A 27935-nucleotide genomic window follows, 5' to 3' on the forward strand; every position below is an offset into this window, starting at 1 on the left:
GGAGTTTGATTACAGCTTCATGTTTTCTTTTTTTATTTCAGATACTGTCTAATGAGTGTCAGGGGCTGCTATACTGACTTTCATGTGGACTTTGGTGGCACTTCTGTGTGGTATCATATCCACAGAGGGGGAAAGGTACAGTAGCATCTCAGGAAGTTGCTCAGTTCTATGGAAGAGATTATGGAGAAAGGGAAAAATTACATGCATGGGTGTTCAGTATGTTTAGGTATTATCTTTATCTGGGTATTTCTCATAGTTTGTCCACAAATCAATATTTAATCTTCTTAGTTAACCCACCTAGTAATTTTTCCCTGTTTGTCTTCATTGTGAACACTTAATTTCTAGCCCTGTGAATCATAAAGTCACTTCAGCTTTCTACAGTCTGAGCATATTAAAATAAGTAATTTTGGGGGCCAGTATTGTGGCTAAAATTTCAGAAATGATAGGCACATTTGGTGCCTCTAAAACCAGAAGTAATTTTACTAAATTTGTGGCCAGAAAATTGGTCTACTCCTTTATGCTTGGAACTTACCTCGATGTTACTGTTAGCTGGCAAAAGTTTGGTAGCTCAAGTTTGAAGGAGTACTAAAGTCCCTTCAGTAGAGGAATGGTATATGAAGGTGAAGGACATAATTGTACAAGATAAGATCTCAACATACCATAGTAGAAAAATGGCTCCCTTATCTAGATGATATGAATTCTACTGCTACGGAAAGTGAAAAGTTGCCTCCTGAAATGTTGGATTTCATTATTATTTAAGGAAATTATCCTGTATGTATGTAAGGTTTGAATCAAATCTGTAGTGTAAGGATTTGTTATGAATTTTTTATAATTATGATTTGCACTAAATTGTTTATTTTGGTTATAATAAAATTTAATCTTTTTTTAAAAAAAAAGAAGGAAGGGCAAGAAGCAATATGGACCACGTTCTGATGTGCTCTGAATGCTCTGCTTATTGAGGAGCTTCTATTTCATTATCTTTATTTCATCAAGTTACCAGGGAAGCAATATGCAGCTCATTAGCTGGCTGATAGCTCATCCCACTACAGAATCATAAGATCTTTTTCTGCAAATAGGATTCCCTATAAAGTGTATATTTAATAGAACGTGTACAATAGAAAAATTAAATGTACAAATAACTAGTGAAATCTGTCTTTGATCAATGTTGCTTCCAAATTTCTAGCAAGAATAGATGATTCAATGACGTTGTTTTAAGTTAGACAAAGGGCAAGAGGTCAGCATGTCTAGTAATCTGCTTTAAAACTGAGCTTTTGTTATGAGGTAAAGAAAGACAGGAACTTCAGGGCTGTTTTGGAATAGTATCCTGATGTGAGCTTTAAAACTCCACAGTCTCCTTAGTCTTGCATTCCTACTCCTGTTTTGTGGTTGGGGTTTCAGGACTTTTTTTGTAGTTGGATAGGTTACATGTCTGAGGTTACATTCAGGTGGGTATAGCTATGTTGGTCTGAAGCAGCAGGACAAAGTTTGAGTCCAGTGGCACCTTGAAGACTACAATTTTATTCAAGGTATAAGCTTTCCTGTGCAAGCACACTTTAGATACAATGGAACAGTTTCCTCAGCTGTTCTATATAGGTAGAGGGAGTGGGGGGTTAGTTGCTAGGAAGGACTAGTTAAAGTCAAGATGCAGAACTCAAGTCAGTTTTGTGATTCTTGAACCAGATTTGTGTCCATTTATCTTTTGGCGTAGGGTTTAACTTGTTTGTCTTATGTAGAGAACTGAAGGGCATTGTTACCATTTAATGACGTATGTTGGAAGATGAGTAAGTGAATAAGCCTGAGATAGCATAATAGATGTTGTTAGGTCCAGTGATTGTGTTGTCTGAGTATATGTGGCAGCAAAGTTGGCATCTGGGTTTATTGCAAGCTCTGGTACTAGTGTCCATGTTCAATAAGATGTTGTATTAATGTGGGTGAGTAGTTTGAGGTTGGGGGGGGGGCTGTCTGTGCATAAGAAAAGGTTTGCCCTCCAGTACTTGTGAAAGAGAACTGTCATTATCAAGTAGAGGTTGTAAATTGCTGATGATACATTGAACTGTTTTGAGTTGGGAGCTGTATGTGACCACTAGTGGTGTTCTGCTGTTGTCTCTTTTGGACCTAACTTGAAACAGGGTTTCTCTAGGTACCATTCTGGCTTTGTTAATCTGTTTCTTGACTTAATCAGGTGAATCACAGAACTGAGAAACCTGTAGGAGAACAGCCTCCTGGGGCACTCAGTGGGGGACCTCAAAGTTGCTGTTTTATTGCATAGATATTTCAGAAACAGACTGGAATATGAGATGGTTGAATCACAAGCTATGACAATACTATGGACAACGTACCCCTCTGGGTTTAACAGATATTGACATATCTCATTACACATGCTAAGTGACTCAGTTCTCACTTATACCTAGAAATTAAACTTTGTTGGTCTTAAAGGTGCCACTGGACTCAAACTCAGTTCCCACATCTGTTGTTAATTCCTTTGTTATCTATACGCAGACTTGCTGCTATTTACATGTCTTACCAAATGTGTTATTCCAATCTTAGCTATATTTATTTATCAGTTAATTTATGCATTTTGACTCTAATTAGCCCTTCCTGGGAACTAACTGCCCCCATATGTAATGTTTGAGGAAATCTGTTTCACTGTATCTGAAGGCGTATTCATCTACACATGCTGAGTCCCTCAGTTCTTGCTTACATCCAGAATTGAACTTTGAGTCCAGTGGTACTTCCAAGATAACAGACTTCTGTTCTCACGTCTCACATTTGTTAACTTTTGTATTTGTAGGCTAATTTACTGCCATTCACAGATCTTACCAACCACCTTAATCCTATCTCAGCTATAATCGCCCAGCATCTTGACTCTAACTGGCCCTTCCTTCCCAGCAACTAGCTCCCCCTTTCTACTTATATGTAATAGTTGAAGAAATTCTTTTTTTTACTGTATCTGAAGAAGTGTGCTTGCACACAAAAGCTTATACCTTGAATAAAATGTTGTCGGCCTTAAAGGTGCCACTGGACTCCAAGTCTGAACATTACAATTGTTGTATGCTCAAGCACATAGTTCTAGACTGTCTGCGTTGTCTTTTCTTACTCCATCTTTCCCATATCAGGAATATAGTTTTGTACATACACATTTATTTTTGTATACCAGAGGTGCTTGTCTCTGTGGTTTCACAAGAATAGGGAAGTAACATTATTTTCTTAGGTTATTGTAGATGTGGTATAGGCATGGATTAACAATAGCTCAATTTTTTTGCACTTGAACCCAACCGCATGGCTGAAGATTACATCTGTCTATAAATTTTTATTCTGCCTCTCCTCTAAAGAGTTAAGGGTGGCATATGTGGCATCTCTTGCCTCCATCCCCATGTTGCCCTCACAACAGGTCAGGCTGAGCAAGTGTAGCTGGCCCAAGACTACCCAGTAGGGTTGTCATCCTCCAGGTGGCACTTGGAGATTTCCCACTATTACAATTGAAATCCTGACCAAGATCAGTTCCCCTGGGAAAAAATAGCTGCTTCAGGATGTGGACTTTATGACATTATATCCAGCTGAGATCCCTCCCCCCAGGCTCCACCTCACAAATATCTAGGTATTTCCCAAACTTGAGCTGACAGCCCAGTCACTTAGAGATCTTCATGGATGACTAGGGATTTGAATCCAGGTCTCTTGGTTCTTAGTCAGGTACCATGCTGGTTCTCCTCTAGCAACAATTAATCATTCTTTCTTGAACCATATTGAAAGAATTTGTAGACCCAAGTTTGCCTTTATCTGGCCAGAGAATTTACAGAGGATGTTCTTAAATCTTACTAATAGTGTGATTACTTATATTTCCCCATTTTGTGATTGTGACGGACTGCGAGCCTATGCATGAGTGAGAGGCAGTGCATATGATGGAATTCTCAGTGAGTGACAGGGCACGGAACTCACTGTGATTGGGCAACTGCTTCTAATGATCAAACTGTGGCATTTGGGAGTCAGAAGCAGTTGGAGAGGGTTGTTAGATGGAGAGGGTCAGCGGGAGAAAGCTGTGGCTCTTATGAAACTCTAGAGTGTGTGACAGTGTGTCATAGAAGCAGAGTCTGTTTCAGGGTGAATGTGCTGTAGCTCTAAATACTGGAGACTCTGTTGGGAGACTGATCCCAGAAATTAAGGGCAGTCTCTGATCGTATACCAAAAAAAAAAAGACATACATCTTGAGAGTATTAAGCTTAGCACAATGCCAAGGGAAAGACTGGTAGTTTGGCAGAGTAGGACTTCGCAAAGAGTTTTGAGGTGTCAGAGAATGGCACTTAAAGGTGCCGAAGACCAGAGTTATTGCTCTTACTGAGAAGAGAATAATTAGTTTGCCAGAGGAAAGAGGTCTAGAAGTGAGAGACCTGAGTCTTCTAACCCAAGGGACGAGGCAGAAACCCTTAAGCATGTTTGACTAGAAAGAGGGAAAGTTCTTCAGAGATTATAAATTAATAATTATAAAAATATAAACCTTTAACATCAAGGTTACTTTTAGTGAGTGTTGAACCATCTGAGGGAAAACTGTATCTTATGAAAAAAGTCACCTGTGAAGGAGTTCTGTATTCATTTTTGTTCTGTCTGCCCACAGATTTTTAATCCCAGAAACCTCTGTACAAATCCCATCTCTTCCCTGCCAGTTTGCTTTAAATAAATGAAACGCTACCAGTGGCTGGTGTGCCACATTTCTGATGGGTAAAATTTTGACACCTGCGGTAATAGCAAAGGTGATCGATCTGTGGTGATAAGGGAGAAAAAGTGCTTGCCTTGGCTTGTCTTATGTTTTAAAAAATAGTGCTAAATTGAGTGAGATTCCATTCCATTGCAAACGGTGTTTTATTGTTATTTCAGTGTGATTTTCCATCATTCTCATTTGGCTGTAGTAAATACTCTTTTAAATAAATACACTACCATTTCAATTCTGTAAGTAATGTGGAGTGTGTTAAGCCCATTTTTGAAGTACAGTTTCTCTGTAGTTGCATACGTTGAATGTGAGTGGCCATACTCTGTTCCTGAATATTGGAAAAATCAAAAGATGGCATAGTCTGAGACTGCTGCAAAATGCAGGCCATAAGGTTTTCACACACTCACTGTCTCTTCGATGATGGCTTGAGGGTTTTTTTCCCTATTCTTTTGCTCTGTGCTTTGCTCACTCTTGGCATACCTTACTGCTGCAGTGACTCTGATTTTTTTCTTTGCAGAACTGGAGGCTCCGTGCTGCTTTTTTTGCAATGTGGGATTTTATTCTCATTTGTACATTACTGACCACTTTATCAAGGCATTCTGTACTTCCTATAAACAGTAATCCCCTGACTATTCACAACACAGATATTACCTCTTGCAATAAAGGAGTTAGTGCCATTTCAGCATTTAGCATCCATACCAAACTAGTGTCTATTTTAACAGAGATCATGATAAGTTAGAGACAAATGAATAATGATGACCATGGTGAAGGCGCAAATTAATGTGCTGAAGGGCAGGTCTCACTAAAGTTACTGTCCTTAAAATCAGTTGTGTGGTTAAAATACTTTAAGTTACTTTGAGGCTGGGCAAGATGCATATCCTAGTAGGTTTTGAGATAGATTAAAGAGAATGTCCTATCTCTTTGTACTTGCAGATCTTCTGGTTAATCCCACCCACTCCTCAGAACCTGGAGTTATATGAAAACTGGCTGCTCTCAGGGAAACAAGGGGACATTTTCCTTGGTGACCGGGTGTCAGATTGTCAACGTATTGAGCTCAAGCAAGGCTATACCTTTGTCATACCCTCAGGTGTGGGGATGTAGAGAGAATTTTTGAATGTTGTATTACTAATATGTTTCTGCTGGTTAGCATTGGCAATATGGTCTTAATTTAAACAGCTGTTCCCTACTTAGTCATAGTGAGGATGTCTGCTACATGCACATCTATACTGGAGGGGAATTCAGGGGTATGGGATATGCAGTCACTAATTCAAGTCACAGCATTTTTTCATCATGACTTCAATAAATGTATACAAACACAGTCCTTATGTAGAAGCTCATTGTAATTTAAATAACATCAGGAGGAGCTGTGTCCCATTGGTGACTTCGTGTTCTGAAAGCATGAGTCTAAAGCTAGAAATGATAGAAATCAACTTTTAGGAGACATGACTCTTAATGATGCAACTCCAGAAAGGACCTAAATGTAGTGATCTCCTTTCAGGTTGGATCCATGCAGTATACACTCCTATGGACACTCTGGTTTTTGGTGGTAACTTTTTGCATAGCTTCAACATCCCTATGCAGTTGAGGATCTACAGCATTGAAGATCGCACACGGGTAAGCACTTTTCTAAGAAGCTTTCAAACCAGAGTTCATTTTTTCCAAGAGCAATACTGTAACACCATAAAGAATTACCTGTTTATCTTTGCCGCCTTCTTAGACTGAGGGAAAAGGAGGTTAAAAATTATTTGAGGAGCATATACTATTATAGTATATTGCTTTAAGGGGATATCAAGGCATTCTGTACTTCATATTTGGAAAACGAGTTGACAGACTTTCTGATGTTCTTTGCTACTTTGATGTTCTGACAATGTTTAATCCTTGATTAAAGTTATATTGCATTAGAATGCTTGGACTAATAAGCTGCTAGTTATTTGCAGCAAAATAAATTCAGCTGTCTCAGACTAGAGCAAAATGTAAGCTTGGGCCAGCAGAGAAGATTAATTGTAAGTGTCCATGTTGTCAGTCACCCTTCCCACCAGTTGTTCTGAATGATGGTTAACTTCTGTTAGTGCAAGAAGTTTAAAGTGTACTGATTACCAGGGAATTTTGCAAATATCAGTGTGTGTACCATCTTGGCAGTAAGGGTAGAGACCATAAGAATCATATTTCTTCATCGGGTTATCTAGCGACATTAATGTTGCAATCAGTGACACCTCAATATCTTTAGAAACTCAAAGCAGGATGGTGTCAGTCATTTACTATTTATTCTCCAATATCTAGTCCAGTTTTTCTTATCTTTAAATTAATGTTGCATACTTGGTAGGCAATATTATCATCAAATGCCTTCAATCCACAAGAATCTGGATCTAGGTGGCTCAGTGGTACTGCTCTTATTAGATCTGACAGCCACATTTGATATGGTTGACCATCAGTTACTGGCTAGCCACCTCACCAGCGTGGTGATTTGGGGGTCTGCCTTGCAGTGACTGGCCTCTTTCCTTCAGTGTCGGGGACGAAGGGTGGTGATAAGGGAAGAATCGTCCCAGAGGCACCCACTTACATGTGGTGTGCCACAAGGGGCGGTTCTATCCCCAATGTTATTTAACATTTATATGCGCCCCCTTGCCCAGATGGTCAGGAGGCATGGGCTAGGGTGCTATCAATATGCAGATGACACTCAGTTCTATCTATTGATGGGTGACAGATCCACCTGCGCCTCAGACAACTTGGACCTGGCACTACAACCTGTGACATCCTGTCTCAGGCTGAGTCGATTGAAGTTAAATCCGACGAAGACGGAGGTTCTGTAACTGAGTCGCAGTGGTCTGGGAAGGGAGAGTTCTGCAGTGCCAGCTGCCGAGCTGGGCACAGCTGCATGGTGGGGAAACTCACAAGGACTTGCATAGGGCATCTCATTTTCCCTTGTATCCCCCTCCCTACATGATTTCCTCTCTCCCTCTTCCTGGCAAACTCCTATATCCTCACCTTTTTCTGCTTTCTTCTCTTCTTTCCACCCACCAACCATTTATCTGCCCTCCATCTTCAGCTATATTACTTATTTCATTTATACCCCACCTTTCTCCACAATTGGGAATGAAAACAACTTACATCATTCCCTCTTCCATTTTATCGTCACAACCACCCTGTCAGGTAGGTTAGGCTGATTGGGCATGACAAGCCCTAGGTAACCCAATGATAGGGATCCCTGCCCCCCTCGTCTGGGTGAGGGATTCCCTGATTTTGGGAGGGCTTCTCTGCTTGCCAGCCAGCTGGCTGATGCGAGGAAATCCCACCTCAAAATGACATTTTTGGGCCACTTCCGGTAAAACTGGATGTGGCCAAAAAAAAGAAAGAAAGAAAAGGAAGTGCAGCTGCTGAAGCAGCCATTTGAATGGTCCTTTTGGGTTTGGTACTCAAATGGCTGCAAGCCTTCAGTGACCCTGATTGCTGAGAAGGCTTGCAGCAAGTTTAGGCTAAACTGGCTGCAAGCCTTTTCAGTGATTAGTTTTGCTCCCCTCCTGCCAGTTAGAAGCGGGGGTAGGGGAGTAAATCTGGCTGTGAAATGGCTGGCAAGCACTTGAGTAGTCCCTTTCACTTCCACTTGAGTGTCCTTTTCACTTCCCCTTAGCAAAAAGGACCTCTTCCTGTTTTTGGACCACTTCAAGTTTTATGTCATTTGGCGGTGGGACATCTCCACCCACCCCAAAGGGCCCTTGCTGGCAAGGTAAGGAGACCTGGCAAGCCTACCCAGTGAGCTTCTATAGCAGAGTGGTGAGTCAAACCTGGGTCTCTTATCCAAGTCTGAAACACTAACCACTGCACCACACTGGCTTTTGTTGGCTGAGCAGTAGAAAACAGCCAGACCTAGGTGAGTCATGCAGGTTAAGTGGTAGCAAGGCACCCTGTGATTCTGCTGCATGAGGCCATAAAAGGCCAAAACAACCATGAAGAAGTCCCTACCCCCTCTCCCAGCCTTTTAACTGATAGAAACCAAAACTTCAACTGGTAGTACTGTTGTAGGGCATTTGTTTTGTAAAGCTACAGGTGCTGCTTCTGTTATTTTAAACAAAACAGTTTGTTTTGTTTACTGTTGTCACTTTTTTGTGTGTTTCAGATTTTTCTGCAAACCTGGGGCTTTTATCAGGCTTGTAAAATGATCTGTCTTGTCTGTTTATGGACCCAGTTTCCAGATTTAAGTATCTACAGATTTGGCCACATTGAGAATTAGATAGAGATATGCATACCTAAATCTCAGGTTTAGTGAGATCTTTCTGTCTGATGACTATCAGCTAAGACCTTAATGTATGGTTAGATTCCGGTTTACTTTGTGCAACTTTCTTGAGGTTCTTGGGGAGAAAAGTGTGATTTAATTCTCAGTGTACAGTATAGACCTGTATAAAGCTTTTCTGTTCTGGTTACCAGAAGCATTCACAAATTGGGGGAATTAGCAATTTAAAATCATGAATTTCACTGTCCGGGAATTTTGTTATCACCCAAATGTTGCCTTCTAGATCATTTATACACGACACTGCTGATCCCAGTTACTAACCAGAAGACGACCTGTTGTTCTTATTCCAGATTTGTTAAACTTTCTTAAAAGGGATTTTGACGAAAGCTTTTCAGAAATTATACTATGTCATGTCTATCTACATACTTGACAATTGCAGAGACATTTTAAAAGTTGATATGACTTGCTTTTGCAAAAACCATGCTTTATGATATTCTGTTTTTCTTTCTTGAATAATTCTGGTCAGTGCTTTCTACTAATTTAGCTCAGATATGAGTTAGACGGTAGTTTCACTGAATCCTTAGAACCTTTTCTTTTTTTTTAAAAAAACTTGTTTGATGTTTTACTGACTACTTTCTAGTCTTCTGGTAAGGTGATTGATTTTCGTGATCATGGTTTCACTTAAAGTTGCAACAGAATACAATATTAGAGACTGCAGTATTCATTGGTTAAACTGCTAAGCAACTTTTCTGTATGTTTGCAGTGGCCGAGATCCCATAGTAAATTTCTGTTAGTTGGATAGGGAGCAGTTATTCCCAATTCTCTCTCTGCCAACTGCAGACCTCCAGCTCCAGGAGCAGCATTTCAGGCTGCAGCAACAGGGGTGAGGCAAAGAAGTCCTGTTCCGCTGTCAAAAATGCCTTCTGGTAGCAGAGATTTACTGTGGGATGTAAGCCCCTATTATCTCCCCAGTGAGGTGTATTGGAAGTATAGTGAAAGAAGCCTTTTTTTAACACGGTCTTTTATTTGACAGGTCCCAAATAAATTTCGCTATCCCTTTTATTATGAAATGTGCTGGTATGTACTAGAACGCTATGTCTACTGCATCACCAGCCGTTCCCACCTTACTAAGGACTTTCAGAAGGAATCACTCAGCATGGGTAAGAGCTGCTATCTTTTACCTATTTGTTATAGAACTCTTTCCCTCCTCCACTGAAATGCCTTCAAGATTGACAGAGGAAAAAGGGAAATCACTTCCTCTTTTGCTTTAAAACACCTTCTAATTTTAGTAAAAAGATTGTCCCGTGAGCCCCCAGATGTCCTTTATGATCTAGTTTATGTTGCGTCACTGAGGCATTCTTCTTCAAAGCAACTGTTCTTACTAGGATTGTTCAAGAAAGCACATAATATAGTTATGTGGTTTCCAGTGGTCTTGGTTGAGTAGAGAATGCCTTAATTTGGCAGTTGAATGGCAAATGGACCACAGCTGCTATAGCACAAACAGCAGAGCATTGTAACATGTGCATGCGTTCATGTATGTGTTTTCTCCAGTGCTGTTGGGTGAATAGTACAAATCAGGCCTGTAGCTACAAGGGGCCTCTGTGGACCCTGCTCCCTGACTTCCAGCTGAGGTCCCTCTCAATTTAAGGCCCCCGACCCATCCAAGTAGGATGGGAGGGCAGGAGGCAGCTGCAACGGGTCTTCCTTTAAAGCCAACTGCAAAAGCACAGAGACCAGCCTCTTGACCCTTTAAAAGCCCAGGCAACTGATAAGGGGAGAGAGAAAGTAAGTCTTTGAAGGGAAAAAGAAAGGGCGATTAGGCCACAGGTTGGCACAGAGAAGCTGGGTGATTCCTGAATTTTTGTCAGCCCCCTCCTCCAATTTCCCCAATGCCCCTCTACTGGAAAAATCCTGGCTACAGGCCTGGTACAAATGCTGAAATAATTTCAGTTGCTTTTAAAACTGTCACATAGGGAGACTTTAATCTCACTGTTTGTTCTGCCCTTTACCATCAGATATGGAGCTGTGTGGCTCAGAGTCTGGAAACATAGATGAAGATGATACAGAAGCAGGAAAGGAATCAAGGCGTCCAGTCACCAGACGGTCAATACTCACTAGCCCTGTGGCCAATGGTGCTAACCTAGACTATGATGAACTAGGTAGAAGCTGCAGGAATTTGCCAGGTCTAAAGAGAACTATGTCCATGGACTCTGAATCCAGCCGAGGCTCTCACAATGGCCAGGCCTGGGACTCTCACAGCAATAGTCCTCATAAGAGCAAGAAGATACATCTGACACAATTTGAACTTGAGGGGCTGCGCTGTCTTGTAGACAAGCTGGAATCTTTGCCTTTACACAAGAAGTGTGTACCTACTGGCATTGAGGATGAAGATGCCCTGATTGCTGATGTTAAGGTATGAAGCAAAGACATAATTGTCTTTAGTTTTTGTGTAGTGTGAATGCCATATGATAGCCATCTGAATGTATCTAGGCCAGTGACATTTTCTTATGTGAGCTGTGTTTTTAGACCAGTGCAGTCCAAGGGATTGTGTCTTGCTGTTTTAGTTTGTGTTTATTTGGGGTTAATTCAGATGTGTTGGGCAGAAATAGGTGTTTTTTGACAAAGTTTATTTCTGTTTGCCATAACATATTAACTCGGCTATCCCATGGCATTTGCTTTTTTGTGTTCATCAGTATTTATACAGCTGTATGACAGTTCATAATATATGAGATAGTTGTCATCGGCTTTATTGCACACTTTAATGGTACTTTGTATCTGGTATTGTTCTCTGTAGAGTTTTCATACTGAGGAAAATAAGGATGTATTCCTGCCTTCTATATGAAACTGCACAATAATCATGCAGTCTGTTGTGCCCCTGGTGCCCCCCGGGGATCTCCAATGTGGCCATCGCCCCGACCGAGCCCTAACTCTTGGCGTCCCCCAGCCAGGTGCCCCAGAGGTCTCAGAACTGGGAGGGAGCTGAGTTACGTTACCCTCTGCTTCCTCTCCCCGGCTGTGCTTAGGCTCCAGTCTCTTTCTCTCGCAGTTGGCAGCCCCTACTCAGCAGCAGCCTGCTTCCACCTCGACCTCTCTGCAGGCCTTCCTTTTATCCTCTCTGGGCTCCCCTCCTGCTTCCTAAGTCCCACCCACCGGATGGCTCTGCCCTCACCTATAAGCCTGGACATTGAGGAGAGGCGTCTCTGGGCATCCCTTTCCCGGGGCTGCTGGGGCGTCCGAGCTTGTGGCAGTGTGTTGGGGCGCAGCAGCACTAGTCGCCACGGCTCAGGCTGAGGGCCCTTTCCGCCCCTACCACTGTGTGGTGGCTGAGCCTCCTGCTGTCTGCCAATGAAGCTGAGGCCATGCCATTCTTCCCCGGCCCTGGGACAGGCGCGACTGGTGCCAGGGCTGGTGGGCTTTGCTGCCGGTGGCGCTCCATCCCCTGGCCTGGTGGTAGGTTGGGGCTCCGAGGCTGTGGCTGCCGTCGTCGCCCGGGGTTGCCATGAGGGCGCCTTCAAGGAGCGAGGGGGGCCATCAGTTGTGAGAGGGGGTCTCCCTGGTGAGTCCTGGCCTGGGCGGGACACAGTCATATGACCACTGCTTCTGCTTTATAAGTCCCTAAATAGTTCTGGGCTGCTTGTACCTGGCTTTAGAAAGGTTCCTTTGGTTGGCTTGGCTGAAAACTTACATAGGAAGATGTGGTAATTAATAGACATCTTTCTGTAATGGCTTATTCAGATGAAGGCAACAGCGTATCCATTTGTTCATTAACTTTTGGCTGCATCAACACTAAATTACTGATCTTCTTGTTTCACATTGCTCCTCTTACCATATGTGATACCATGTGAGATGTGATGGATTCATCTAAATGGATAAAGAGGAAAAAAAACGACCAACTCAAAAGGCAAATTTTAATATTGTTCCTTTATTGTAAGCTGACTGAAATTAACTTTGGAGGAATATGAATGACAACAATTCAGGTTGGGCACACCTCTAATGCTGTTGGGCATTCTCACTTGCTAATCTTGTACTTTACTACATGTGATGTCATTTGACATCTCCAGGAGATGGAACGTCCCTGAATTAATATCTGAACTAGCCTGGGGTCTTAAAATATATGGAAATACTTGTTGTTGCTACTCAAATGGCAATCCAGTCATTGTGGCTGATTTTATGCAAAAACAGTACTTGACCACCAACTCCTAAAATACCGCCTTGGAGTCTGAAAACAGCTGAATGTAGAATATCTGCTTCCTGATTATCTCCTAAGCATTCATTAGAATTCTATGGCATATTTATATCAAGATGTGGAATACAGCTTAAATCAGTTGTGCTAACTTGATGTTACAAGTTTTTTAAAAAAATAATTTTGTAGTTGATCTTACGCTGTCCATCTGGTTTTTATTCTCAGTTCTTCATAAACTGCCCCCAAAACTTTTGCTTGAGGGGTGGGTGATAAATGTTTCAAATAAACCACTCAACAGCAGATCATGGTTTAGGAATTCTCTCCCTGTTCTTTGCTTCCTTGTTCTCACAAACTATGGCTAGCGTTTGGATGCAAACCATGGTCCTCACAAACTGGAGAAATTCAAACTGGTTTTCATTTGTAATTTGCAAGCATATTATGTCTTGTGTGAATAAAAGAGGGGGGGGTGTACAGTCAGAAGCCTCTAGCACAGATAGCCAAACTGTTGCTTGTTATTAGCTATAGTATTTTCAAGCACTTCCTTTGTCTAAGACAGGGGTGTCAAACTCATTTGTTATGAGGGATGGATCTGACATAAATGAGACATTGTTGGGCCAGGCCATGAGTGTCATAAAATGTAATGCCAGGCAGCAGAGATATAAACTTTATAAAGGACACAGACAAACACAGTTAAAGATTTTTTTAAAAAAAAACCACCTTAAAACATGCTTAAAACGTTAGAACTCATTGGTCTTAAAGGCGCTTTAGAATCATAGAATTGGAAAGGGCCATCTAGTCCAGGGGTGGCCAAACTTGCTTCATGCAAGATCCGCATAGACTAAATGCCAGATACTTGAGTGCCGCAATATGAGAGGCGGGTTTTGGGGAGTGACATGAAAGTGACAACCAAAGTAATAAAAACAGGTATTGCTAATGACATGTATTCTAGCCAAAACATGTACAAAAATATGTGGAACAATTAAATTAGAAATACTTTAGTATTAGAAGTAGAAGTCTTGTGAGTCCTGGAACTGGATTGCAGGGTGGCTGAGTGGATCCCAGAGGGTGGCAACCCACCCTCCCCCCTGGCAATTCAAACCCAGAACACCTGTGCCAGTCCCAGGAGCTGGCAGTCTGCCCTTCCCCCAGCAATCCCATTCCAGGACACTTGTAGGTTGTGTTGACTTTCCTGGAAAATCCATTACAGATTTTTATTGCAGCTGTTTTTGTGCTTCAATGTATTTCAATGGAGCCCATGCAGGTTAATTGGCAAGCTTCTCTTCCATTATATTCAATGGGCAATCCAGCCTCTCCCATTGTTTCCTATGGGCAATCTTGTCATTCGTTTTAGTACGTCCCATATTTGGGCAAGCCTTGGTTCCCAGAATTGGAAACAAATACAGAAAGGGGAGGGAGAGAGATGGAAAGAAAGATAAAGTGAGGGAGGGAGAAAGAAAACAGTTGGGGAGGGTGGGGGATGGAGGATGGAAGAAGGGAAGATAGAGGAAGACATGGAAAGAGTAAAAAGTAAATGGAGGGAGGGAGGAGGAGACAGAGAAAGAGAAGCAAAGAAGCAAACAGAAGGGGGACACAAGAAAGGGGGAGAGAAAGACAGAAAAGAAAAGAGAGAAAAAGTAGAACGACATGGGAAAAAAACCAAATAGATGGGTGGAGAACGTGAGAGGAACAACCACTCCTCTCCCTTTAAAAAAAGATTCCCACCCACCCAAGTCACACCAGTAGCAACAGCACTACTGCCAAAGTGCTCATGAGTCCCAGAGCAGCAAGCTCCTTCCTGGTCCCACAAGCAAACTGCCACCAGCTCTCTGCCTCACCCCTCCCCAAGATAAAAGACTCTCACCCACCCCACCAGAACCAACCCTGCCCCCACTGTAGAAGCACAAATGAGTCCGGGGGGGGGGGACTCCTTCCCAGGCTTGCGTGCAAACTGCTGCCAGCTCTCCACCCCCCCCCCCACAAGAGAAAAGACTCCCAGCAGCCCCAACCCGCCTGGACTAATCCCACTGCCACTGCTGAAGCCGCCCCCCCAGCAAGAGAAAAGACTCCCAACCCCCACCCACCTGGAGCAACCCCACTACTGCTGTCAAAGTGCACATGGGTCCATGCACACTGTGTCTCCTCCTTGCAGGAAATAGGACTCCCACCCACTTGGCTACCTCTGCCATCGAAGCGCGCATGGGTCCCTGAGGAGAAAGCTCCTTCCTGGGCCCACAAGCAATCATGCCCACCCAACTGAGGGGAGCTGGGGACCGGGGTTTGGCTGCCAGAGGAGAGGGCTTTTTGGCTGGCCGCCTGCCCACCCAACCACCTCTTTACCAAAAAAAAAAAAGTTTACATGCTCGGCTTTGAAAGCAGCAAGCGTGTGTGTGTGCGCGCGCGCAGCGGGATGGCATCAGGAGCCGCACCCAAGGCAGTGAAGACCCTCACGTGGCTCCCGAGCCGCAGTTTGGCCACCCCTGATCTAGTCCAACCCATTACTCCATGCAGGATCAGCCTAAAGCATCTCCAACAAATAATCCTTCAGCTGCATTTTGAAGACTGCCAATGAAGGGGAGCTCACCACCTTCCTAGGCATCTGGTTCCACCTCTGAACTACTCTGACCATAAAAAATTTTTTCCTAATATCCAGCCAGTACTTCTCTGCTTGTAATTTGAGTTCATTGCTTCAGGTCCTATCCTTGGCTGCCAAATGGAACAGCTCCTTGCCCTCCTCTAAATGACAGCCTTTCAAATATTTGAAGAGAGCAATCATGTCCCCCCTCAATCTCCTCTTCTCCAGACCCAAGGCCCTCAGCCTTTCCTCATAGGATTCTTCCTCCAGGCCCTTGATCATCCTCATTGCTTTCTTCTGTAGCAACTCGATTTTGTCCACATCTTTTTTGAAGTGAGGCCTCCAGAACTGCACACAGTATTCCAGGTGTGGCCTGACCAAGGCAATATACAGCAGAGCTATGATCTGTGATTTTGATGCTGTAGCCCTTTTGATACAGCCCAGAATTGAATTTGCCTTTTTTGCCATGGCATCAATCTGACTGCTCATATTTAGTTTACAGTCCACTAGTACCCCAAGACCTCTTTCACACACACTACTTCCCAAAAGTGCATCCCCCATCCAGTATTGGTGCTTTACATTTTTGTGGTAAAAAACAAATGGAGTGACGGTGTAAGACAATACAAATAATATAATAAACCCGACACTAGGCTTCTCAAGAATAATCACTTGCACATGTAGTATAGTTCTGCCCACTCAGTCGCAGACGGAGACCCTGGGTTCTTTATTACTCCGTTTCACAATTTCTTCAGTGGTGTAAGCTTCAATCAAATAATATCAGAATGTGGTGTTGTATTTTTGAATCAATATTTCAAATTGATTGAAGGCTTGATTCCATTAGTTACAAAAAATTGATTGTATATGAAATAAAAGAAATTGAAACAGAATAAAGAGATTGGAATATTGATTCAAAAATACAACACCGTGTCCAGATATTATTTGATTGAAGCTTACACCACTGAAGAAATTGTGAAACGGAGTAATAAAGAACCCAGGGTCTCCGTCTGGGACTGAGTAGGCGGAACTATGCTACACGTGCAAGTGATTATTCTTGAGAAGCCTAGTGTCGCGTTTATTATATTATTTGTATTACATTTTTGTGGCCCAGATGTAAGACTTTGCCACTTATCTTTGTTGAATTGCATCTTGTTCACAACCACCCACTTCTCCAGATTATTCAGATCTTGTTGAATTTTAACTCTGTCCTCCTGGTGTTTGCTACTCCTCCCAATTTGGTATCATCAGCAAATTTTTGAGCAGTCCTTCCACCCCTTCATCCAGATCATTGATAAAAATGTTGAAAAGAACCAGGCCCCAAACCGAGCCCTGCAGCACCCCACTGGACAATCTGACGAAATTCCATTGACAACCACTCTTTGAGTACGGTCCTCTAACCATTTTCCTATCCACTGAACTGACCTATAGTCTAGTCCACAGTCTTCCAGTTTGTCCATCAGAATGTCATGGGGGATTTTATCAGAAGCTCTTCTGAAATCCAGGTAAACCACATCAACAGCATTCCCACAATCCAATCAACTTGTTACTCGATTAAAGAAGGAAACCAGGTTGGTCTGGCAAGACCTGTTGGAGACTAATCCATGCTGACTTCCTCGAATTGCCAAGTTATCCTTCAGATGCTCTCAGAACGACCCCTTTTAAATCTGCTCAAATATCTTTCCAGCAACAGAAGTCAAACTAACGGGTCTGTAGTTTCCCAGTTCATCTTTCTTCCCTTTTTAAAAGATTGGGATAACGGTTGCTCTCTTCCAATCTTCTGGGACATCCCCAGTCCTCCAGGAGGTCTTGAAGATGATGGACAGAGGCTATGCTAGTTCTTTAGAAAGTTCTTTGAGCACTCTCGGACCCACGGGATTTGTACTCATCCAGTGCAGCCAGGTGCCTCTCCACAATTTCTCTGTCCATGTCAACGAGCCTCTCAGGTGTTCTATTGCATCTTCCACCAACTCTAGATGGGTTCAAATTCTTCTTCAGGGAGAAAACTGAGGCAAAAGAATCATTAAGCCTGTCTGCTTTCTCCCTGTCCTCCGTCAGAATTTGTTTTACTCCCAACAGTGGTCCAATTGCCCCCTTTACTTTGTGTTTGCTTATCACAAATCTGAATAAATTTCCCTTGTTGTAGTGAGAGCTCCTAGCCAGACCCAGCTCACACTGAGCTTTGGCCTCTCTGATGGCCTATCTACAGTACTTAGTAACCTTCATATAATCTTCTTTAGAGGTCAGTCCTTCTCTCAATTTCCTAAACATTTCCTTTTTCTCCTTTATTATGGAGAGCTTCACACTGGTTTCTTGGATCCCTTTCGTTGCATCTCTCCTGTATGATTGAGGGGACTGGGCAAAGGAAGCTCTGGCTCTTTCCTTCCTTCCCCGGGGGATTAGGAGGAAGAGGATCCTCAGCTAATAGAAGGAAGAGAGGCTTGGCTCAGTAGCTCTGCTGTGCAACTGAGAGAACCTATGGCAAAGCAGAAGGAAGCAAGAGGAAGAAGGAAGCAGATTACAGCCAGTTGCTCAGGGACCTGATAGAAGCCTTCCGGGGCCTAATTTGGCCCCTAGGCTGCATGTTTGACACCCCTGGTCTAAGGCCTTTGCAGAATGTTTACATGACTTCTCTGAATTTCCAGCAAAATATGAGCCTGCCTTCAGACTGCTTCATGTGCTACTCTGTATTTTAGAATCAGAGGCTGATATTTGTAAGGTCCAAGGAAGTTGACAGTGTTTTATTGCTGTGCCATTGTAGTACAAAGGATAGGCATGATACTTGCTTATCTGCTTGTTTGTAGATGAGGGCTATAACAGGATAGTCAGTTCTTAACTAACCAGTAATGCAACACATCATCCGGTGATACTTGTTTGGCTGGTATATTTGCTTGCTTGCCCTGTCTTCTGATGCTTGGTTTCATAGGCTTGCTAGTGTACTGAATTTTGAAAATAGCGTGAGAAACACTGAAGCACCGAGACACTATTACTTAGATGGGTTACATTTATGAAGTTTCAAGCTTCCTATGCTTCTGGAAACTGTATCTTCATATCAACGTTTCAGACACACTGAATAGCTGTTAACATTATTTCCACCTCTTAGATGTTCCAGGGCATGAAGAAGTGGGCGGGTGACCAGAGTGAAAAATGTCATTGTGTGTGTTCAGAAGGCGACATTGTTGTTAAGCAGGAATTGCTTCTGAGGAAAGCAGCGAAACAAGGGCAAATGCGGGCGGGAGGGGAACGGCAAACTGCAGTAGAGAAAGGGATAAGCTTTCCGTGCTGTTCTCTAAAAGTCAGCCACACTTGGCGACGGCGGGGGAGTGGGGAGGGGGGGGGGAGGCTGGCCCTGGATTCTCCAATTGCAGTAGTGTTGGGGGAGGGGAGAAGAGTCTGCCAGGGCTGCCATTTTGACCAATCAGCAGCCAGCGAACAGCTTGGTCCAGCCCTCCCCCCCCCTCCCAACTCTGCAGCAGAACGGCTCTGCCCTCCCGTACATTGCCTCACTTGCTTTCTCGGCCTCTTTTTCTCTTCTGCCATCTTCCGTTGCAAAGCATTGCTGGGAACTGCATGTGGGTGACGCAGCAGCATTGTTTGCAGGCACAGGAAGCTTCCGCTGAAGGGTTCTGGAAGGAGCATGCTGCTGGAAGGGCAGCTGCTTGGGCTGGTAGAGTTAAGGAATGACTGACTGTTCGGTGCTTCTCTTGTGAAAGTGGATTGTGAGGAAATTGAGCACTGGAGAAAAAAAACATCGAAGCCAAAGCTCTGTAACTTGGCCGAATAGAAAACAAAGGGACTCGGAAACTTCCTCCGAGAGTCTCGGCACCTTCAGTGGAACGAAGTACGCACGCAAGGTCAGGCAGATACGGCGCTTTTGGCGCAAGCCTCAGTACTGGGAGTGGGGTGGTTCTTGAGGAGGAAGCGAGCTACTTCCCGCAGGACTGTTGCTACTGTTTGCCAGCGGATTTCCCCGTCCCAGAACTGAGGGGCGAGGTACTTATCTGGCGCTTGCTTGGCGAGGGAGCGTTGTATGAAAGGCGTTTTATGTAGGGGCAGTGCAGGGTCTCCTTAACGCGGCCGTTGGAACAGCGGCTGTGGGTGGTGTGTTGTTATACAAGCCGATGTGTGTGCACTTTTTTTCTTGGGGCCGCTTTTTTGAAACCCTTGTGGGAGAGTGGAGCTGGGTGTTTCCTTCCCAGAGCTTGCGTGCCTGTGCAGCCGCCCTTAAAGTGCCCCAGGCTGATGGAGAGAGCGTTTCTCCCTTCTGCCCCGTAAAGCATGCGTCTTCATGCCCTCGAATGCCGACCTTTCCTCAACTGTAAACTGTAGGGAAGAGGGTGGGGCTTGGAGACTGCACGTTCTGCTGGACTAGCCGAGGCAGCCACTTCCTCCCACCCACACTGTTCTCTTAAAAGGGTGGAGGAACACAGTAGAATGGTTCTGGATTAGTGATTTTCTGTTAAAGATTGGTTTGGTTTTAAATTCCAGTTGTATTGTGTCCCTTAATAACTTTGTTTAAAATGAGTTTAAAGCAAAACAATTACATACTGCCCTCATGATACCTTTAAAGTGGATCCATGATCATACTGAGAACCTTCTATTGTACGTAAACGTGCAAACCAGGGCAAAAATATATAAGTAAATGACTTTTGCTTAGTGTTTTAACATGTGTGTAGAAAACCTTGATCTCACAGTTGCTTCCCTAAATTCTGTAGCACCAGAGAGGCTGCAGGTCTTGAAATATGCTCTTGCATAATAGGCTGTAATTGGTTGCAAATCAGATATTTTAATTGATGTAGCACCACTTGTCAGGAAAATGTTAATTAGAAAGCTAGAAGTTTGTTAAATCATTAATTTACACACACATACACCAAGAGTATTTAAATTAATCCACCCTGATGGGAAGCAGTTTCCCAGTACAAGACTCCTATGAGAATATGAATCCCCTTGCTCTGTTAAGTGCAATGGAGAATTAGCCCAGCCCATGCAGTGTTCTTTCCCTCTTGGCAGCAAAAAACACTCCACTTCCTGCACATGGGTATGCCAGCAGGAGGCTCCTGAAAATGTAACCATAGTAACCTCAAGTAAATAAAGCAGTTCTGAAATGGCAGTCAGGGGTGGGTGGGGTGGACAGTAGATGCATTGGGGATGTATAATTAAATTAAGGGATTCTAACAGAGCAATTCTAAGCAGGTCTACTCTGAATTTTACTACAGTCTATTCAATGGAACTTACTCCCAGGAAAGTGTCTTTAGGATTGCAGTGTAAATCCATGGAAATTACAACCACTTGTTGCTAATGCCCAGCCACATGGCTTGGAAGTTAGATAGCTTCCTTTGCGAAAGATTAGCCACCTAAAACAGTATGATTGAAAAGGCTGCTTTTGGTTCCTGCTTACTGTCTGGGTAAAATAGAATCTAGCTATACTTGTATCTTATACAGAGGGCACTGTGGTTGTGTGGAAAAGACCACATAGTCTAGAATGGTTATGTGATCCCCCTCCCCCCCCCCACTAGTTTGGTGTAGTGGTTAAGTGTGCGGACTCTTATCTGGGCGAACCAGGTTTGATTCCCCACTCCTCCACTTGCACCTGCTGGAATGGCCTTGGGTCAGCCATAGCCCTGGCAGAGGTTGTTCTTGAAAGGGCAGCTGCTGTGAGAGCCCTCTCAGCCCCACCCACCTCACAGGGTGTCTGTTGTGGGGGAGGAAGGTAAAGGAGATTGTGAGCCGCTCTGAGACTCTTCGGAGTGGAGGGCGGGATATAAATCCAATATCTTCTTCTTCTTCTTCTAGTGTGATAATGTGTAAACCAGAAGGGAAGCAGTCTGCAGTTCAAAACTTACTTTGGCCCATAAGCAACACAGGGGCAAGAACAACACTGTTCTATCTTACAGAGTCACAAAGATTACCAGAAAACAATAATGAAGTGCTCTGAACATGTAAACTGTATGAAAAAAAAGTAAGATTTTTTTTTTCATTTTTGTGTTTCTGTTGTAGCTGTTGTTGGAGGAATACGCAAGCAGTGACCCCAAGCTGGCACTTACTGGAATCCCTATTGTCCAGTGGCCAAAGAGGGATAAGGTAAATGATGGGTTTGTGACTTGGTTTAGATAGTGACTTGGTGTGAGGAACATGAAAACTTTGATAGTTGGAAGCTATAGCCCCCTAGTTTAAGATAAGAAGTTGAGAAAAGGTCTCTGCCATTCTTTATATTTTAAAGGAGAAGCGGATTTATATGCAAGCTGCAGGTATGAAAATTAAGAGTATTGGAAATTCAGGATAAAGAAACCAGAAAGGTCATAATCATGGCATCAGTTTTTAGGAGCAATCTTTGCAAAACCCAGAATTAGTTAATGATAAACAAGTGTTTTCAGAGTTTTCTGTCACTGGGAGAAGCAAAGTCCTCTTAAGTCATGTTTTCAGTTTCCAGTTCCTGAGATTGAACACATACTGCAATCCTCTTGAGATGCCACCTATCTTCTCCCCTATCTTTCTTTTTCACTGACAGCTCAAACTTCAGGTTCGGCCAAAGTTAAGATTACCTACCATCCCTATCACCAAGCCCCACACCATGAAACCAGCGCCACGACCTGCAACTGTGAGGCCCACAGTCTCTCCTATAGTGTCTGGTGCTCGCAGAAGGCGGGTGCGATGTCGTAAATGCAAGGCCTGCTTGCAGGGTGAATGTGGCATGTGCCACTACTGCAGGGATATGAAGAAGTTTGGTGGGCCTGGTCGTATGAAGCAGTCCTGTGTATTGCGACAGTGCTTGGCGGTGAGTAATGTGGCATAGTTAGCCAGGAAGCTACTTGTGTATCTGGAAGAATTGATTTCAGTATGCTTTGGGGGAAGAGGATGGCCTGCTATGCCTCTCAAAAGTAGAAGGAACAAAGGAGACTGAGATTCCAGATCTGGTGGCTAGGGTTAGCACTGGAATCTTTCTGTAGAACACACAGCAAAGCAATAAATAAATAATTAAATAGTTATTCTAGAAGTTTAGGGGGGGAAGTTATGTGGTGTGACTTTCTGTTTCATTGCTTACTTTGTAGCCTCGACTGCCTCACTCTGTCACTTGTGCACTTTGTGGAGAGGTAGATAAGAATGAGGATTCACAGGACTTTGAGAAGAAGTTAATGGAATGCTGCATCTGCAATGAAATTGTTCACCCTGGCTGTTTACGGGTATTGTTCTGAGCTTGGGGACAGCTGGTTGGTTCATTTTATACTGGAGCATCAGGAATAAATGTCTTGCTGAAAATGACTGTCTTTTCTGTACAGATGGATGGGGAAGGGATATTGAATGATGAATTGCCCAACTGCTGGGAGTGTCCGAAGTGCTACAAGGGAGATGAGTCGGAGAAAGGCCAGGTAAGACTGTTTCAAGGAGGAGACAAAAGTTTTCCTCTTTACTTTACAAAAGCAATTGTAGGCATTGTACTGTTCTTGGGTCATGCAGGGAACAAACTGTTGCTGTTTGACATGCACAGAGCCAAACACTCATCTTGCCTGCGCCTAAGCTCTTGCTAGGATAAGGATTTTCCTGGTGTTTTAAGGTCTTCTCTGCATACCTTGAAAAGGCTTAGTAGTAGGTACATGAAAAGCGTCTTATCAGGCAATCACCTATGATAGAGTAAAATAACTCCACCTGGAAATGGAGTGAACAGTGCCACAACACACTGTTCATAATTGAGCTACTTTTCAGCTCTGCTAGTGGGCTCTACAAAGATCCTATCAGCAAATAAACCCAGACCTCCTGCAGAGCAACCCATCCCTGAGCGGGTAACAGCATCATCTTCCATCTACTAAACATCGTGCATATTATCTGTGAGAGGCTGTTGGCACTGTGCCAGCAAAAATATGATTACAAGATCCTGCGCAGAGCTGTGCCCCTCCTATCCCAACAAAGAGCATCTCAGTGAAGGCAAGCAAGGGGGAGGAGCAAGTAGGTGGGGAAGAGCTAATTATTATTGAGGTTAAAGCATGGGAAATTTTCTTCCACTCCAGAAACACTGGTTTTGTTCCTTCTCTCACTTGTATTTTACCATGTTGAAAGTCTTCTGCTGTGATAAGCTGCAGTCCAGCTAAGTGAAGGAATTCTCTGATCCTTCTCTTGGTGCCTGTCTGAGAATTTAAGCTGGTATGAGAGGTTAGTCTGTGACCTGCCTAGTAAGATGTTGCTACAGGTAACTGTGTGTGACTTAAATCTGGTATAACTGTTGACTGTCTACCTCTGTAATCCTTAAATTTGCACCGTGTGGGGAGAATATGTGATTCTGCAACTTCACAGCATTGTTTTGTGATATAAGTAGATATTCAGCTTCTGTTAGCTTTGGTAAAGCATAAGGTCTTAATAACCAGAGGGTGATTTGAAAGGCAATATTGCATGGAAACAGACACTGAAATAGGTTGAGCTTATTATATATTCCAAGTGGATGATAAATGATCAAGTATTGTCAGTAACTTTCTTTCTAGAGATCTGTTTGAAAGCTTTGCTCAGGATTGTTTGCTTAGAGACAGTAGAATTCATACATGAAATTATGTATGCTGCATTGGAGAAGGGATGAAATCACCTTTTCCCCTCTCCTGTCTGTGGAACTGTGCTGAGAGAAGAGAGGGCAGTTTAACCCCTCCCAAGTGCTGCTCACTGATGGTTATAGCTGTTAGACTACACGTGTCCTTTGACCATGGAAATAAGGTTTTTTTAGGTTTGGGAAGGACTGTTGTGGGGGGGGGGTGTGGTCCACAGTTCTTGCAACCACAGATCACTGGATTTAGCCCATAGAGCAAACCAAGAATGTGCTTCCCCAAGGATTTCGGGACAAGGCTTTCTCGATTAGGCGTATGTCTGTGTATGATCCCACAGACCTGTGGTCCCTAGATATTTGGCTACATATCAGAAATGTGGCATTACTATAATATGGATGTATTTTGCATTCCATCTGTAGACTTTGATGCTCAGTAGATGGGAGTGTATCCGCTAGCATTTCTGTAGGCAGGAGGATTAGCCTTTGCTGCTGCAGCTGGAGGGACAGGCAAGAAAGTCACAACTTACAATTGGAATATTCTTCTACGTAAGGAAACACTCTGTTGGATCCAAGTTATTATTTGGTGTGCTGCGGTATTTTGTGTAGCTTTTACTTTTTAAAAAAGACTGGGCTTTACACAAAGAAGATGCTTGAGAAGAATGACAAATGTAGCTGCTATAGAACTATTTGAGTGCAAGAGTAACTTTGCTTGGATCTCCCCTACTGGAAAATATATTGAACATCCACTGTTGTAGCTTTCTAGAATGCGAAGTAGCAAGGGGAGTGTTGTTATGCAGTCAGTGTAATTGGAAGAAAGTAGCCTGTAGCAGTAGTCCAATCTATGACTCTCCTTTTGACTGCAACAGGTATAATTCCTGTGTTGCAATGGTGTAAGTTTACCATGACCATATATGTACTGGAAATTGTAATGTTGCCTAGAAAAAGTGACCAAACCAAGGTGATGCTTCTAAGTCAGAAAAAAAATGAAGTAGGAAACACAGCATGTCTGCCCCTTCCACTGTTCGCATTACTTTAGAAGATTTGGCAGAAGAGAAGGTTATCATTAGGATCATCCTGGCACTGTTCTAAAACTCTTGACCTGCTCTCTAAATTGCCAAGTCCCCCTTCCCACTTTAGACTCCTACTTTCTATTTCTGGAACTGGGATTCAGTGAGGAATGCTGATCACAATGGGTGGGCAGTCTGATGAGGAAAAGAACAAGGTAGATAAAATGTGTACTATTTAAGGTTTATAAGCTAACATGCCACCCACAGTTGTGCATTAGCAAATACTGTTGGTCTCCTGCTGAGCACTTACAATGCAGACTATTAAAGAGGGAGTTAATGAGGGGCATGGATTTTAACAAATGGCCTGAATGGTCCATACTGGCCACTGTTCATGGGGGGGGGGGGAGGTTAGTTCTAAGATCTCGCCCTAAGGTAAACCAGTGCAGTCTCAGCAGCTTTTAATTCTCTTTAGTATTATGGGGATTGCTAGGCTGATACCAACTCTAGTGATTGGAACAATGAGAGTAGCTTAGCTACCCTTGAATTTGAGTAGGCATTGTGGTTGCAACCCATCAAGGCTCATTTGGCTTCCTAACCCATTCTGTCACATCACTTTGAAGCCTGCATCACTCAGTTGTGGTCTAGTAACTGGCTACTGCTTGTTTTGCAGAAGCGAAAAATGGATGATGGTGATGATGACACAGTCCAAGCCAAAGTCCTGCGCCCCCTGCGAAGCTGTGAAGAGCCTCTGACTCCACCACCACATTCGCCAACCCCAATGCTGCAATTGATCCATGACCCTGCATCACCACGTGGTATGGTGACACGATCCTCTCCAGGAGCAGGGCCTAGTGATCATCATGGTGCGAGCCGAGATGAGCGGTTCAAGCGGCGTCAACTACTTCGACTGCAAGGCACAGAGCGCACAGTGGTACGGGAAAAGGAAAACAACCCTAGTGGCAAGAAAGAGCTTTCAGAGGTAGAAAAGGCCAAGCTGCATGGTTCCTATCTTACAGTCACATTACAAAGACCTACCAAAGACATGCATGGTACTTCCATTGTGCCCAAGCTGCAGGCGATCACTGCCTCCTCCACCAATCTGCGGCACTCACCCCGTGTTGTCATGCGCCAAAGTTCAGCCAGAACACCACAGCGGGGTGGAGATGAAGAGGCAGCTGAGGAAGATGATGAGGAAGAAAGTGCAGATGAAGAAGATGAAAGCGCTGAGGAGAGTGGGGTAGCTAGACTGAATGGTCAAGGTGGCAGGGCACTCGACAGTGAGGAGATCTGGATGCAGAAGGAGGTGTGGATGTCTGTCTTCCGCTATCTCACTCGCAAGGAGCTCTGTGAATGTATGCGTGTATGTAAAACCTGGTACAAATGGTAAGTGTGCAGCTGAACCAAAATGCATTTTTGTGTAGCATTTCTATTATTCAGAGCCTATCAGATCCAGTTCAACCTCCTGAAGCACATGTTGGTTTCCCCCCCCCACACACACACATCTGTAAGTAGTTTTAACAGGAAGAGATACAGGTAGAGGACAAAAAAATGTCCTTAAGCAATACATAATTAGCTTCTAGAATTCATGTCATAAGTTGTGGTGATGATTATTAGCAAAAAATGGCTTTAAAGGGGGATTAAATAAACTCATTGTCTGTCAACACGTGTTATTATGTATTGATTTTAATTATCCCAGCCCTCTGGAATATATAAAGCCTTAAAGTGGTTCACAGTAGCTAGAAACAAAACTTGCATCTTTAGGTGCTGCATATATCAAGTGCTAGATTTGGGGAACAAATGGAAGATGGCTGTTGGCATCCAGTTCTGCTTTTGGGCTTCAGAGGGAGACCTGTCTGATCACGGTCAGAAGTAGGGGAGACCAAGCATTATGTGTGGCATAATGGATCCTGATCTGATCTAGAATTATCTAAATAGTCTCTTCATGGCTGGTCATGGTCTAACTAGGCTCTGTACTGGCCCCTACAAAGCTGTCTTTAACCCATGGCAGTAAAAGACTCTTAGTTGTTAAATTTGAAAAATCTGCTCGTATAACATCAAGCGGCAAATGCCTAGTTCCCCCTGTTCATCCACAACCAGTGATCTGGGTTAGATGTAAAATATTTCAGTGTTTTCCAGAACAAATTATGGATGAAATGCTTTTAACATTGACTCTGCTGTTTGTACCAAAATGCACATTACATGCTTTGACTAAAGGATTTGTAAAACAGACTTGCCGTGATTCTGTCCTACCAGTATATTAAAAACTCATTATGGTAGAAAAGTTGTTGGTAAGCAAACATGTTCAATTCTTCTAAGTGGTTTGGTTCGTTCACTTGACCCTTGTTCCACTAGCCAGAATAAAGTCGAAGGGGTGCAGTGGTAGGTACTTGTTGCTCATTGACTTTGGTAGCTATTCCAAGGTTCAGTTATTTAAAACAATTTGAGATGCTGTTACCAACACTACAGTGTCCTGAAAGTTAAGAGGCTAAGTTGAGGTTTTAGATGTCTAGTTCTTACAGGATCAGCACTCTGGGTCAGCTTAATTTGCTGGAATAATTCTGATAGTGAGGACTTGTCCAGCAGTGACTTGGCAACATCCAGATACAACGTGTGTGTGGTATGCTTAGCAAATAAAACGGCTATGTGTCTCAGAATAGTCTTCAGTGATTCTAATATTACTATGATATAGAAAGGTTTAAAATGTTTATAGAAGCAGAATAACATT

General features: G+C 43.3%; 1 protein-coding gene across 2 annotated transcripts in view; it reads left to right on the forward strand.

Moving 5' to 3' along the window:
* Positions 1 to 27935, forward strand: part of KDM2A (lysine demethylase 2A) — a 71966-nt gene that overhangs the window by 38414 nt on the left and 5617 nt on the right. For both annotated transcript variants that reach the window (XM_060262877.1, XM_060262876.1), the window contains exons 9-18: positions 42 to 135; positions 5636 to 5789; positions 6201 to 6316; positions 9964 to 10090; positions 10946 to 11343; positions 21677 to 21760; positions 22188 to 22454; positions 22729 to 22860; positions 22957 to 23046; positions 25881 to 26593. In XM_060262877.1, coding sequence (XP_060118860.1) covers positions 42 to 135; positions 5636 to 5789; positions 6201 to 6316; positions 9964 to 10090; positions 10946 to 11343; positions 21677 to 21760; positions 22188 to 22454; positions 22729 to 22860; positions 22957 to 23046; positions 25881 to 26593 — 2175 coding nt within the window. The remainder of the gene's footprint in view (positions 1 to 41; positions 136 to 5635; positions 5790 to 6200; positions 6317 to 9963; positions 10091 to 10945; positions 11344 to 21676; positions 21761 to 22187; positions 22455 to 22728; positions 22861 to 22956; positions 23047 to 25880; positions 26594 to 27935) is intronic.

The sequence above is a fragment of the Heteronotia binoei genome, chromosome 21 (genome assembly GCF_032191835.1).
Source record: "Heteronotia binoei isolate CCM8104 ecotype False Entrance Well chromosome 21, APGP_CSIRO_Hbin_v1, whole genome shotgun sequence".
NCBI lineage: Eukaryota > Metazoa > Chordata > Lepidosauria > Squamata > Gekkonidae > Heteronotia > Heteronotia binoei.